Below are 15,499 nucleotides of genomic sequence, written 5' to 3' on the forward strand. Positions count from 1 at the left end.
TCTTTTCTTTATTTTCTTTTACCAATAGCTGGAGATTTGTTGTTCATGGTGGAATAGATGGCTTCAGCCGTTTAATTGTTTATCTGTCTGCTGCAACGAACAATCAGGCATCTACTGTGTTGTAGAGCTTCATTGGTGGCATCAACAAATTTGGTTTGCCATCACGTGTGCGCTCTGACAAAGGTGGTGAGAACATTGATGTTGCCCAATTCATGGTGGAACACAGAGGAGAGAACCGGAACTCTCACATTACTGGAAGAAGTGTCATAACCAGCGGTAAGTTTTCAATAGCACTGTATTATGAGAAAACCATTTCAGGAGAATATAATGTCACTAACAATAGTTATAGGGAAACCTATAAAGGGTTTTTATGTTATTGTTTTAATATGTATTGAAAGAGTTGGCGTACTTCATTCAAATGTGAGTGAAATACTTGCACTGTAGGGCTCTGAAAAATGAGTCAAAAATAGACCTGAACAGTGTGTAAGGGTTACGACAACATTTAGGGACCAGAGAACTACTTTCAAACTTTTTATTTATTTTATTTCTTCTATTCTATTCACATAATTGTTGGATGTTATGATCTTCTCTCCTCTGAACACTGACATAAAGCGTAAAACATAAAACTTTATAGTGTGTAGTTTGCTTAGTTTGCTTGCATTTTCATACTTTAGGCAATTACTCCACCAAGACCAGGGCCTCATATATAAAACTGTGCATAGGGTCAGATGCGCTGTTCAATTTCCTCATTTATTCAGTCCATACGTCATTCATCAGCGGAGCTTTACTGTCGGTCACAATATAAATCCTGTCTGGATACAAGTTTGTTACTCAGGACTATCTAAAGTTACCGCTTTTATGCACATCAATCTTTTATTTGAACATCGTTTTTGTCATCAATTCTAATTTTAAATAACTTAATTATGATTTTGACAATTATAATTCAAAGCAAAAACATTTCATTTTGTTAGTAATTTTTTTCTTTATCGTGTCACTTGCCCTTCCAGGATAGAACGCCTATGGAGAGATGTGTACATCCAAGTCCTGGACCCATTCCATGTTCTCTTTCGAAACCTAGAAAGAGAAGGAATGTTGAATCCTGATGATGAGAGTCATCTTTTTGCACTCCACTGGGCTTTTCTGCCTCAACTACAGAGGCAACTGGCCTTCTTCATGGAAGCTTGGAACCGTCATAGCCTGAGAACAGCAGGTAGCCAGTCTCCCTACCAACTTTGGGCATCATTCAGAAACCTTGAGGATCCTGATGAGGTATGTTAAAATGGTTGAGTGTATCATATTAGGAGCCATCATTTCAATTAAACATTAAAAAAACCTACAATGATATGGCTACATTTATTAAAAAAATTAATATGTAAAGGAGTCATCACCTTAAAATCAAATTTTGCCTTGTTAAAACATGTATATTATAGCTGGACCTCAGTTGAAACTTGACTGAAAATTTGGAGTTTGAAATTTTCATTTATGCATGCATGCATACATACATACATTACAAGAAAAGGAATTTGTGAAAGCGAGGGGGACAGCAGCGGACCTGGTCCAGCTCTGATCATTGGCTCTGCAGTGAGCAGCTTCTCAATCAGCGTGCACCTCATTACCATTATTACAATGAGCATCCAGACCAGTCAAAATCTCATGTGTAATCATTTTGAGACAATTACAGAGAGACAGGATATGTTAAAACACCAGGTGATGACTCCTTTAAGCTTAGGAGAAGTGATTGCATAGCTTAACATTTTTTAAACTGTAATTGTAAATCTTGAGGTGAAACATTTTAAGATGCCATAGGTTTTGTATTGTGTTGTATCCAAACAAAGCCTCAGTTTTCTGAAACAGTTACAAAGTGTCGTGGGCCGAAAACTGGATAGAACACCCCATTCTAGGCCTATCTAGGGAACTAGATGGAAAACTACCAACTGAACGAGTTTATCTTAAACTATAGGCCACTAAGCATAAAACCTAAATAGCACTACTGATTCCACGATCATGTAAGAGAAATGATTGTGCATCAGAGGTCATAACGAGAACATACAGAGACAATTAGCATACGAAGACAAATCTTCCATTGAAGGACCCTGAGTGGGTCCTGCTGACCAGATAGTGAAAGATAGCTAACGAAGACCAGACTTTGAACGGCTAGTACAAATAGGCCCAGATTTCTGGGACCGAGGCAAACTGACATACACTGTTTAGATCGATAACTAAAAGTTATTCACACAGGCAGGTTCAAGGTACAAATTATGAGACTGCCTATCAACTATAAATACTGTCTGTTTTTATGATTAGGCTAGGCTCTCTCTGGTGCTGAGAGACCTAACTGAATGTGTTCCCTGTCTTGATCAATAAACAACCTTTGCATCTGAACTTGGACCAGACTCCCCTGCGCTTTATTTTGCAACCTGTTCCGCTAGAAAGCTAGCCACCACAAAAGTTTATGAAATGTGTAATAATCTTAAAATTCCAGTCGTCTTTTATTTGTGTTGAGGTGGAGGCAGACTATGGTATCGATTGGGATGGACCGTACGGCTTTGATGACCTTGGACGTCAAAGGGAACAAGTTGAAGTACCTCAAGTGCAGCTGCAGCGACACCTGACTGAGGAGGACATGGCTAGCTTACCTGACCCCAATGTTCCCTTCTTGGATGCACTGGACATCTACACAGCCACACTACAGCAGTTGATGCAGTGACAGTCTCAGTCTCCCCCTCCCCTTCTCCTATCCAGAACTACAACCACTACTGATATGGCAAGAATCAAACCCAGCATTTTTAAATACCGGTAACAGCATTACAGTCAATTAAGTTCACATGTAAAGGTTATAGTGCATTTTAGTTTCATTCTGGAAGCAAGAAGCACAACATTTTTTTTTCTTTTTGAAGTTGTCTTTATTCCACAACCTTAAACATTTGTCAATAAAATATCACACTCCTTAACTGTATGATATTAAAATTTCAACATTATTAAACGGTTTAGGGGGATATTTCCTTATGGAGGTACTTATGTATGATTGACTATACAAATATATTCAACATGAGAGTAGAACTATCTTTTTACAGACTGTTGAAAAATAAAGAGAAGCATCACTAAAATTTACAAAAACTACAAACCAGGTGTGGAAATGTGGGAGTTAGGTTTCTCTTACTGCCTACCTCTGCTTTAAAGAAAGTTTCTCAGATCAGTCCAAACCCAAACTCTGTAGATCTCATAGATGCTTCCAAGTTTTCTTCGAATGCCTGGTAACTTTGGCACTTCAGTGGGAGTTTCAGCGTTGTGAGGCAGGTTGAGGCGACTGGCAGAGTAATTTCCGTAGATACTTCAACATAAAGGTGCTGGGGAGGTATACTGACTTTAAGGTCCTTTTCCTCACATACAAAGCTCTACACGGACAAGGACCTAGCTACATTGCTAACTCCTTTATAAACTACACACCAGCTAGAACACTGCGATCATCAAATGCAGGCCTATTAGAGGTCACCAGAAGCAGTCATAAGAAGATTGGTGATTCGGCCTTTGTCAATTACGCCCCAAAACTATGGAACAAATTACCCATAAATATTAGGGAAGCAAACACTCTAGACATTTTTAAAAGACAGCTTAAAACCTACCTTTTTACCGAAGCATTTAAGTAATTTTATCTCAAAAGGGTTTTCCTACTTTTATTAATTATATTATTGTTACTTTTAAGATGCATGTTTAAAGTTGGTTTCTCTCTTGAACAGAGATCTTATTGGGATTTTTATTTTTGTTTGAATTGTTTATCACTTGTATTATTGTTTTTATTGATTTTATGTAAAGCACCTTGAGCTGCAATTCTTGTATGAAATGTGCTATATAAATAAAGTCTTACTTACTTACTTACTTACTCCAACCTGTCCAGAACTTCAGGAGTAGTTGTAGTTCCTGAGAAGACCCTACAAAGACAGTCATACCTTTTTGAAGTTTACCCGAACATCGTTAGTCACTGCTTCACTGTAGAAAAAAATGGACTTTCTACTGTAAAATAAAACATTGTTTACAAAATGTGATTTTTCACCAACATGTTTCCATAAATATGGACTCAATGTGAATAATTAGCAACAGCTCTAGGATATGAACAGTGTTCCGAATCCGATCTGTTTTAACATTAACTAGAGAGGGTACAATTTCTGGGGAAATTGTAGGGTGTGCTTGCTTGCTTCGGTTGCACAGGGGTCCGTTTTTGAATGACATTTTTACAACTGATATATCTGTATATTTTATATTAAAATGCATACTTATTATTTATAAAGATTACATAGATTTAAAAGCATTTTTTTTGTGCTGCTCATTTACAACTGAAAATACGAGTGAAGTGTAGAATTAAATATGATGTCTTCTCATTTCCCCTGCAAGAGGCAGCCTCATAGCTGAATCAAAACGAATAAATTTGGCAGACCGGTGTAAAAATTGACCTAATCTCTATGACTTAAACGTCCTTTTAAGTTTTCCCTTCTCGTGATATTTTCAGGCATTTAGCCTACTCATATTGCATTCATTCATTAATAAAGAACCCCCTTTGAAGATTATTCTACGACGTTACCGGCAGTAGAAGATGGAATCGCGATTCAAACAGTACCATCTGCTAACTGAAAATATGCCCCCAAAAACGTAAATAAGCTTGACATTTATTTAGTGGAAAATCGCTCATTCATAAAAAGCTCACTGGTAGCGATCATTGTCAGTAACAACGCAAAATGCGATATAGCCCTGTGTGGAGAAGCTGCCCCGGTAAATTGTACTACTACGGTACAGTACTAGACTACTGCTGTGTTGGTCTCGGTACCGATTGCGTTGGTTGAATTGGATTTAACGTTCCGTTGTACGGTTTAGGCTGAAATTAATTATTTTCATGAACAGATTGACAAAGTTTAGGCTGTGGCAATGAAGTTCAGGTTAGTAGTTAGATAGACTTTTGATTTAAGTAAGGGGAGTGCCGAACATGTTCTGTCGCCGTTTGACTTCCTACAGCTGTGTAGATGTTTTTGTAGTGTCTCGCGTAGGCTACAGCGTTGCAGTGATACACTGGATTGAAACCACAGGTAATGATAATTTCACTCACAAATCGTTTACTTGTAATCTAATGTCATAATAAATCCTACAACGAAAATGTTTATGTGAGGAATGTTTATTTTAACGATTGAAAACAGATAACGCTACATCATAGACCACTGTAGTATGTGTTGCCCGGGCAACACAGGCTAATGTCATGATGCTAATACTTCAGTGAAATAGTAGACTACTGTTTCCGAAAGTAGATGTACTTCCTTAATAATATCAGCTTATACTGTACATTACACATCACAATTGTGTGTCATATCACAAAGTAAAATGAGTAAATAGTTATCACCCTGGCCTCTTTGCTTGTGGTGTTTCTGCAGCTGCCTTGCAGTAAAGCTATAGTTAGCCTAGCTATCCCCCAAGTTAACAGATGCGAAACGAATGTTCTGCCAAAGGTAGTCACGCGTGTTTTCGTGACGTTAGTGACGTAGTGACGTTAGTAACGTCAGTGACTGTGGCTAGCAAATTAGCCACCGTTAGCTTCACTTTTCGCCACAAAAACTTAACTTAAGCCCAAACCATGCAACGGAACGTAAATTCCAATACAAGCAACTCAATCGCTACCAAGACGAAACTTTTGACACCTACGTTGTCTATGTAGGCCAAATATTGACTGAGTTTTAGGGGGGCAAAAAAAAATAAAAAAATAATAATAATAATATATATGTGAGAGAACAAAGGTTGTGCTCTCGCCGAAGGCTTGAGCACACCCAATAATCTGACCTTTTTCAATGTAGTCTCTCAAAAAGCCTGTGACCAGGCATGTCTCCTCCACGTTGCTGTGGTCATCCTCATCCTCACTATCTGGCATTGGCCAGATGATCCTTTTCAAGATGGTCTAAGAAGTAAAAACATTTTCAAAGACTATCAATTAAAGGGTATATCAACAGAGTAGAGCTACTTTGCAAATATCACATTTAGAAAAGTACAGGTAGAAAAGGCAACCTTAATTGTATATAAAAATGGAGGCTTGTTATCTGAATGATAGAACTCCAAAATGTTACACTTAAAGCCTTATTCCAGTTTTATAATTACAATGACAATAACCATAATGATATTTATGTAAACAGTCAGCAGTTTCTTATGAGAAGCTAATTACCTGTGAGTCCATCACTTGTTCTGCTGATCTTGGGAAAAGGACCTCGGATAGGGCCGGACGCTCTTTAATCATAGTGACAACACCTCTCTCTTTCAGCCCCCTACGGAGCTGCTTCATTTGTGTTCTTCTCCGTTCAATGACCTACAAAAATAAATTATAAATAAGTTTAAGTATAATTTAGATACAGTTGTTGGTGAAAAAAAGACATTATTACACTAGTGAATCTGTTTGTTTTACAATATACTTAGCATCATTATTTTTGGTTGGACTACTTTTAATGTTTTTTACCCAATAAAAGGGTGGATAATTAAAAAAAACGAAATGCAAACATGTAAATCCAGACAAGGAGGTAGCTTAACTAATGGGGGAATTTTGTATATGCTATACATGTGTGTAAGTGCGTGTACTCTGTATTTATAAGTGCTTGTATATATATGTGGATATTTCAGTGATAATGATATTAATAACAGCAGCAAAGAAAAAAATAAAAAATGAATAAAAATAATAGAATAAATAAGAAAAAAATAAAAAGTACTTAATTTTATTTATAATTATTCATATACTGCATGCTGTAGGATTTTCTCTGCCAACCACCTCCTGTTGTTATTATTGATGGGAGGAAGATCCCAGCTGAAGGCCAAGTTGTTCACCTCGCATTGTTCCTGTGGGTTCAGTTCTCTCTGACTATCAAGCTGCAATTAATAAAGTAAGGCAATGGTATATCACTTTTATGGTCTATGCTTTTTATGTTAAATACAAAGTAAACATATTTGCATGATAGCATAGGAATAATCAATTCAAGTGAATTTAAATTTGTTTTGTGTCATGACAATAAAACAACTTCAAGTGACACTTACTACAGACACCACATCAACAACATCTGTATCAGGGCAGTCAGCAACCTCAAGTGCAGCAGACTCCTCTTTACTTTTAACAATTAGCTGCAACATTGCTGGACTCAGTCCAGTGAATCGAGGACCTCCATGAATAAAAGAATGTCCTATGGCACGTCCAGCTACTCGGAAAAGGTCTCCATCTATCAGGGCTTTGGAAGTGGATGGGACCTTGTGATCGCCTGTCCCATTGAACAGAAGAGTTCTGGTAGTGTTCTCTGAGAGTCGAAAAAACAAAAAACAAATAAAATCTGATTTCTGGTGAGACAGTAGCATTATCCTGAGGTTTTTCAATCGCAGTTCAAGGAAATATCTAGCTCTGATAATGATTTACATAATGTCACACAAACAGATTATGGGGAGTCAAAATACCAGACATGAGTGTAAGAGCCAATTTGAAGAAGAGTTTTTATTGTATAAAAATATTATTATTTAGAATATTGTTTATTTAAATCTCGAAATCCATAATTTCATGTATGGAGAAATATTAGTTAATTCATAGCTGTAAAGTAACTTGATTGGTTAAATGAGTGGAATGTTTAGAATCAGGAGAGAACGGTGGTCATGTGACCAACTTGTGCTTGTTTAGTTTTGAGATGGTCAGGTTAAGGAGCAACACAGTTTTTCTGACCGACAATACCAATGCACCGATTTACTGTTATTAAGACCCAAAGAATTCATGTTTTGTTTGTACGTTACGTTTTTGTCAGTAAAAGTTTAAAAGGAAGATTTTTGGAAGTTTGGATTTTTTGTCGCGTTCACACTGGTTGCTAGAAGCCTGCTCCATTAGTGGCATATGGAACTAAGACAGAGTGCCACTTACATAAAGTCAGAAAAACTTGCTTCACTGGAAGAAGACAAACAGAAAACCCAGATTTGGAGCAAGAATAAGATAGCTCGAAGAGTGAAAGTGGAAATCAGCTTCAAGGTTTGAAAAGAAGTTGGAAAAGGTGAGCTAAAGCTGAAGCTATCCTGTGCTAACGTTAGCATTAGCGGTTATTGCTATCCTGTGCTAGCTAACATGACTGGTTATTGCTACTGGAAGTGCTGAGTCATACAGCAAAATCTAAGTGTTTGGTTAACATACTTAAGTTTGGAATCATCTAATTCTTGATAATCATTGCGATTTGAGGAACCATTGAGACATTAACATTTGCTGTCGGAAGACTATTTTGGAGACATTTGTTAGTGAATTTGCATTGATTAATGAAGATGGCAGAACTTTCTGGAAGTGTACCGACACCCGATTATGTTAGCCACAAGAGGGAGCCAAAGCCTACTGAAAAGGCTACACTAGAGAAACTGCGTAGGCTAATGGGAACCAGGAAAGGAAAATTCGGCCAGATCACTGCTAAAATGAAACAAATTGATGAGCTTAAAGGAAATGAAGATGATCTTTATACTGTACAAAATCCTTTGCAAAATGATTTGTGCAACTTGCATAAAGAACTATTAGAGCTCAATGAATCCATAATATCTTTGATGGATGAAGAAGAAATAATTGAATATCAAAAAGGGTTTGATAACAAATTGACATCAGTTAAAGATTATATGGAAACCTCACTGACTTGGGTCTGGGAGGAGATTAAAAGAAAAGAAAAGGCTCCAAGAGCAGATGTCCCACCAGAACCAGATGAGGTACAAGCTGATGGTAGTGTGTCACAAGTTAATTGGAAAGATTGCAGACCTAAAAGTAAATATGGTTCAGGTGTTTCCACTGGATCAAGAAGATCCTCACGGAGCTCATTGTCTACAATACGTGTCAAGGAGGAGGCAGAACGTGCAGCACTCAAAGCACGCGCATTAGCATTAGAACAAAAACAAGTTCTTGATCTAGAGGAAGCTAAGCTCAAAGCTAAAAGAGAGAAGTTGGAAGTTGATGCAGCACTTGCCGAGTCTACTGCAAAACTAAAGGTGTTAGAGTCATATGAAGAAGATGGCATGAACAGTTACATTTCTAAATGTAGAGTGAAGTTGGAGGAGGAAAAAGATGATTGCCTGCAGTCACCACCAGGGAAGGCTTCTCAGAGTTCCAGACCTGTGACATACCAGTCAACGATGAACACGCAGAAACAACCTGCAAAACAAAAGGACAGTGATGATAGAGAACTCCATCAGGTGTTACAAAAACAAAGTGACATCACAGAAATGCTTGTGAAACAGCATAACTTATCGAGTTTGCCACGCAAAGAGGTACCAGTGTTTAAAGGTGATCCTCTCACCTACAAATCGTTCATCAGAGCATTTGAACATGTTGTGGAGAGCAAGGCTGATACCTACCAAGATAAATTCTACTATCTGGAACAATACACCAGTGGCGAAAAGGGGCTACAAAGAAGCAAGAAGTCTACTACAGAAACATTATGGCAACGAGCTGAAAATCGCTAATGCCTACATAGAGAAGGCGTTGAATTGGCAGGTCATCAGGATGGAAGATGGCAAAGCTCTCAATGCTTATGCGCTGTTCCTGACTGGCTGCAAGAACACAATGGATGATTTTGAGTTCATGGAGGAGATGGACAACCCAACTAATATGAGGACTGTTCTGTCTAAGCTTCCTTATAAATTGCGTGAGAAGTGGAGAATTACAGCTTTTGATATTCAAGAGAAGGGGAGAAGACGTGCAAGATTCTCGGAACTGGTTACATTCATTGACCGACAGGCTAAAATCGCCATGGACCCCCTATTTGGAAGCTTGTTCGGATCTCATGGAATGAAGGAAGAAAGGGATAGAAAAGATCAGAAGTTCAAGAAAACTGTCCACAAGGGAAGCAGCAGCTTTGCTACAGGAGTTGTAGCTCCACAAGAAGAAAGGGAACAACAGGTGACAATTAAAAAGGCTGCTATTGTCGCTTCACAGAAACCCTGTGTTTATTGTCACAACAAACACACTCTAGCAGAGTCTAGGAAATTAAAGGATTCACCATTCAAGGAAAGATTGGATTTCTTGAAATCCAAAGGCTTGTGCTTTGGATGTCTGTCCCCGGGACACCTCAGCAAAGACTGCAAAAAGAGAGCAAAGTGTCAAACATGCTCACAAAGACATCCAGACTTGTGTCTGCGGATAAGCAGGAAGAGGATGGCTCTGAGAGCAAGGAAATCTCCAATGCATGCGTCTCTCTGAGTGAAGAAGCATGTGCCTACACTGGGGCCGGAGGAAAATGTGCATTAGCTGTTTTGCCTGTTAAGGTGAAGTCAAAGAAGAGTGATAGATATGTGGAAACATGCGTTTATTGATCCTGGCAGCACAGCAAGCTTCTGCACAGAAGATCTCAGAAGAAAGCTGAATCTCAGGGGTAGACGAACACAGATTCTGCTTAACACCATGGGCTGTAACAAAGCAGATGATGGTAAGACTTTGAAGACGCTTGTCTTGACAGACTTAGAGATGTGCGGTGTGGAAGAGGATTCTTACATAGATCTGCCCAAGGTATTCACCCACGGCTTCATTCCAGTTCAGAAGGATAACATTCCCAAACAGGAAGACATTGCAAAGTGGTCTTACCTGAAAGATGTGTCACTACCTCATATTGACGCTGAAGTGGGTCTGCTCATTGGCACCAATGTTCCAAAGGCAATGGAGCCATGGCAGGTTATACACAGTGAAAGAGATGGTCCCTATGCAGTCCGAACGGCCCTAGGTTGGGTGGTAAATGGACCAATAAGAGGTTTACAGATGAAGAGTGACACCAATGAGAGCCACACAGTGAATCATCTTTTAGTTGTGGAAATCGAAGAGTTGTTACGACAGCAGTATAATGCAGACTTCCCAGAGCGTGACTGTGAAGAGAAAGAAGAATTGTCACAAGAGGACCACAAGTTCATGACTCTGGTGGAGAGTTCAGCTAAACTGGAAGATGGACATTACTGCATAAGTTTGCCACTGAAAGATGAGACAAGGAAAATGCCAAACAATCGTTGCATAGCAGAACAGCGTGCCATCAGCCTGAAAAGGAAATTGAAAAGACATGAGAGCTTCCATGAGGACTATAAGGCATTCATGAAGGACGTCATTGAGAATGGCTATGCAGTAAAGGTCCCCACGGAACAACTGTTGCGTGATGATGGCAAGGTGTGGTACATTCCTCACCATGGAGTATATCACCCCAAGAAGAACAAGATTCGCGTAGTCTTTGACTGCACAGCATCATACAGAGGAGTCTCTCTGAATGAGCAGTTATTGCAGGGTCCGAATCTTACCAATATGCTTATAGGTGTTCTGATCAGGTTCAGACAGGAAACAGTGGCGTTGATGGCGGATGTCAAGGCTATGTTTTATCAAGTAAAGGTCCCTGAGAAAGATGCAGATCTCCTTCGTTTCTTGTGGTGGCCAGATGGCAACCTGAGTGAAGAGATGGAAGAGTTTAGAATGACGGTTCACCTTTTTGGTGCTATGTCTTCACCGAGTTGTGCATCTTATGCCTTGAGGAAAACAGCCGAGGACAACAGGGGAACAGCTAACCAAACAGCAGTTGACACAGTTCTCCACAATTTTTATGTGGACGACTGCCTGAAGTCAGTTTCTACTGAGGCTCAAGCAGTTGAACTTGTGGGAGATTTGAGAGCATTGTGTGCAAAGGGAGGCTTTCAACTGACTAAGTGGATCAGCTCTAGTAAGACTGTCCTATTGACAATTCCTGAAGAAGACCGAGCCACTGAGATCAAAGACTTAGGCCTAAGCCACAATATTCTTCCCATGGAGCGTGCACTGGGTGTCCAGTGGTGCACAAACTCAGATAGTTTCAAATTCCATATGAAGATACCTGAAAAGCCTATGACAAGGCGTGGGATCCTGTCTGTTGTAAGTGCGATATATGATCCACTTGGATTCCTGGCACCAGCCATTCTGCCTGCAAAGCTGATCTTGAGGGCGCTCTGTGAAGACAAGTGTTGCTGGGACCAGGAAATCATGCAACCACATGCACAAAGATGGCAAGAATGGTTGTCAGAGTTGAAAATGCTGGAAGGATTCACAGTAAGCAGGTGTGTGAAGCCATTGACATTTGGATCTTTGCAGTCAGCACAACTACACCACTTCGCTGACACATCAGAGATTGGTTATGGTACTGCCACTTACCTGCTGTTGGAAAACAAAGAAGGTGAAAGATGTTGCACTCTTTTGATGGGAAAAGCAAGGGTAGCACCTTTGAAATGTGTGACAATTCCACGGCTAGAGTTGACAGCCGCAGTGGTGGCTGTGAGAATGGATCAGATGCTGCGACGTGAGCTGCAGGTGCCACTCCAAGACTCCATCTTTTGGACTGACAGCACCACAGTTCTGAGATACATAGGAAACCAACACAGTCGATTCAAGACTTTCGTTGCAAACAGAGTCACAATGATCAGGGAACATTCCCATCCCTCGCAATGGCATTGTGAAGTCAGCGGAAAATCCGGCAGACCAAGCTTCAAGGGGAATGAGAGTGAGGGACTTTGTAGAAGGCAAGACGTGGTTGCAAGGTCCAGGTTTCCTCTTAAAATCTCAGGAAGATTGGCCGGAATTGCCTTACATGATGGACATATCCGTAGAGGACCCTGAGGTCAAGTCCTGTGCAGTAGGAGTTGAAGAGGATGCTCCTCAACAACAGGCCTCGTCTCTGAACAAGCTCATATCAAACTTCTCAGATTGGACACGCATCAAAAGAGCAGTTGCTTGGTTTTTAAAACTGAGAAGAACACTGTTAGAGTTGAGAGAGGAGAGAAAAGCTTTCGTGGATAAAATCAAACAGTCAGAAATCTGCCCAAACAAGCGGGATATGTTGGCTACAGCGCACATGAAGAAGTTCAGGTGGACGTTTAAACCAGCTTTGCTTGACATAGAAGACTTGGAAGAGGCTGAAAAGGAACTCATACGGGTTTGCCAGATTCAGACTTACCCAGAGGAAATCATGGCTCTTCAAATGAAGGGAAATGTGAAGAAGAACAGCCCAATCTACAAATTGGATCCCTTGCTGAAGGATGGAATCGTAAGAGTGGGTGGACGACTCTCTAGGTTGTCATTGCCAGAGGAGACAAAGCACCCTGCAATTCTTTCCAAAGGGTCACCAGTGGCTGCTCTTATCCTGCAACATATCCATAAACAAATTGGACATTGTGGGCGCAACTATATGTTATCTAAGCTGCGCACAAAGTATTGGATACCTCAAGCAAGCTCATTGATCAGAGGTATCATTTCAAGATGCACAGTCTGCAGACGGCTGAACAGTAGGACTGGAGAGCAAAAGATGGCTGATCTGCCATTGGATCGCATCATCCCAGATCAGCCTCCTTTCACAAATGTAGGAGTGGACTTTTTTGGGCCTTTCGAGGTCAAGAGAGGGCGCAGCCATGTTAAAAGGTATGGAGTACTCTTTACTTGCCTCACCACAAGAGCTGTCCACATTGAGATTGCCCACAGTCTGGACACCGACTCCTGCGTAAATGCGCTCCGCCGCTTTACATGCAGACGAGGTCAGGTCAAGATCATGCGCTCAGACAATGGGACTAATTTCGTTGCTGCTGAGAGAGAGATACGCGAGGCACTTCAAGATCTAACCCAGAAAAGGATTGCAGATGCAATGATGGAGAAAGGTGTCAAATGGATCTTCAATGCACCTGCAGCTTCTCATCACGGCGGTGTATGGGAAAGACAGATTCGTACAGTCCGAAAGATCTTGAGATCAATCGTCCAACAGCAGTCTCTGGATGACGAAGGACTGTTAACAGTCATGTGTGAGGTGGAGTCCATCATTAACAACAGGCCTCTCACACTGGTGTCAGACAATCCCAACGATCTGGATGTCTTGACACCCAATCACCTGTTGCTTTTGAAGGCACAACCAAGCATCCCTCCTGGAATTTTCTCCAAGGATGACCAATATGCTCGAAGACGATGGCGGCAAGTACAATATATTGCAGATCTGTTTTGGACCAGGTGGCTCAGAGAGTACCTACCATCACTGCAGAATCGACAGAAATGGTCAAGACCAAGAAGGAATCTTCAAGAAGGAGATGTCGTCTTGATTGCAGATGACGCTGCTCCGCGGAATTCCTGGGTAATGGGACGGATCAGTAAGACTTTACCAGACGGCAAAGGTGTGGTAAGGAGAGCTATTGTGCAGACGAAGACCAACAAGCTGGATAGACCAGTCAGCAAGCTTTGCTTGATACTAGAGTCAGGATGAAAATGGCTCTAGGACTTTTGAATTGGATTTTTGAACTGTATAGTTTTGAGTATGTATTGTAAGATTACATTGTTTGGCTCTTGTTTAAATAAAGGAGTTTAGTAATTGTTCTGCCCACCTGCATAACAATTAGGGGCCGGAAATGTAAGAGCCAATTTGAAGAAGAGTTTTTATTGTATAAAAATATTATTATTTAGAATATTGTTTATTTAAATCTCGAAATCCATAATTTCATGTATGGAGAAATATTAGTTAATTCATAGCTGTAAAGTAACTTGATTGGTTAAATGAGTGGAATGTTTAGAATCAGGAGAGAACGGTGGTCATGTGACCAACTTGTGCTTGTTTAGTTTTGAGATGGTCAGGTTAAGGAGCAACACAGTTTTTCTGACCGACAATACCAATGCACCGATTTACTGTTATTAAGACCCAAAGAATTCATGTTTTGTTTGTACGTTACGTTTTTGTCAGTAAAAGTTTAAAAGGAAGATTTTTGGAAGTTTGTCGCGTTCACACTGGTTGCTAGAAGCCTGCTCCATTAGTGGCATATGGAACTAAGACAGAGTGCCACTTACAATGAGAGAAGACAATTTTCAGTTAAATAATACACACAATGCGCCCTCAGTTGTCAATTTGAGATCCATTTTGGTGACCAACCTTTCCAAATCCAACAAGAGCTTTAGGGCCACCTAGTCAGAGCCAATTAATCCAACCCCACTACTTCTGTTTGAGGCAAAATTGTATGCTTTTTTTTTTTTAACAAACAAAACAATACAATAAACTGTTAAAACTCACCGAAGTCAAGGTCGAAACCAAACTGGATTTTTTCCATTACCATAGACAGGAAATGCCGTTTTACACCATCTCCAATAGCTGCATCACCTGAAATACAAGGAGTTACTCTCTAGACACATAGGAATGTGTATATAATGTAAGGGTCAATTTCAATAGGTGTTATTCCCAGCTCAACTACTTCCTGAAGGTGTGCCTGATCATGGTTATTGTGACTGCTGCGGTAAGGCACATCTGGATTAATAAGTTTGGCATGTAATGTAAGACAGGAAATAAAGGAGCTGCTTTAATCTAAGGAAGTAGTGGAGCAGGGCATAAAGCCTATTCAGCTAGTTAAACGATTTACTTCAGTTTTAAGTTGTAATCACTGTTCTTGTTACAAATTTTGCAGTAAAACACATTTAATGAAAGATACCTACCAGTCAGTAAAACAGAAAATGGGCTTGTCCAGTCAATTC

General features: G+C 40.1%; 1 protein-coding gene and 1 long non-coding RNA gene across 2 annotated transcripts; one reads left to right on the top strand and one right to left on the bottom strand.

Moving 5' to 3' along the window:
- Positions 1-265: 265 nt before the first annotated feature.
- On the top strand, positions 266-2,956 carry LOC134022824 (uncharacterized). The gene is made up of 3 exons (XR_009930679.1): positions 266-276; positions 1,008-1,269; positions 2,504-2,956. It is a non-coding gene; the product is annotated as an uncharacterized LOC134022824 (long non-coding RNA).
- Positions 2,957-3,873: 917 nt separating this feature from the next.
- On the bottom strand, positions 3,874-15,126 carry LOC134022716 (uncharacterized). The gene is made up of 6 exons (XM_062464467.1): positions 15,045-15,126; positions 7,051-7,304; positions 6,757-6,885; positions 6,194-6,334; positions 5,818-5,932; positions 3,874-3,929 (listed from the first exon to the last, which is right to left on the bottom strand). The coding sequence occupies exons 1-6, from the start codon at positions 15,085-15,087 to the stop codon at positions 3,874-3,876; spliced, it is 738 nt and encodes a 245-aa protein (XP_062320451.1). The 5' UTR covers positions 15,088-15,126.
- Between the last annotated feature and the right edge of the window lie 373 nt (positions 15,127-15,499).

The sequence above is a fragment of the Osmerus eperlanus genome, chromosome 6 (genome assembly GCF_963692335.1).
Source record: "Osmerus eperlanus chromosome 6, fOsmEpe2.1, whole genome shotgun sequence".
Classification (NCBI taxonomy): Eukaryota; Metazoa; Chordata; class Actinopteri; order Osmeriformes; family Osmeridae; genus Osmerus; species Osmerus eperlanus.

Coding starts and splice junctions, on each gene's coding strand:
- LOC134022716 (XM_062464467.1), bottom strand. CDS start 15,087: ATGGTAATGGAAAAAATCCAGTTTGGTTTCGACCTTGACTTCG. Junction 7,305..15,044: donor TGGTTTCGACCTTGACTTCG/GTGAGTTTTAAC, acceptor TTCGACTCTCAG/AGAACACTACCAGAACTCTT. Junction 3,930..5,817: donor GAGAGACTACATTGAAAAAG/GTCAGATTATTG, acceptor CTGTCTTTGTAG/GGTCTTCTCAGGAACTACAA.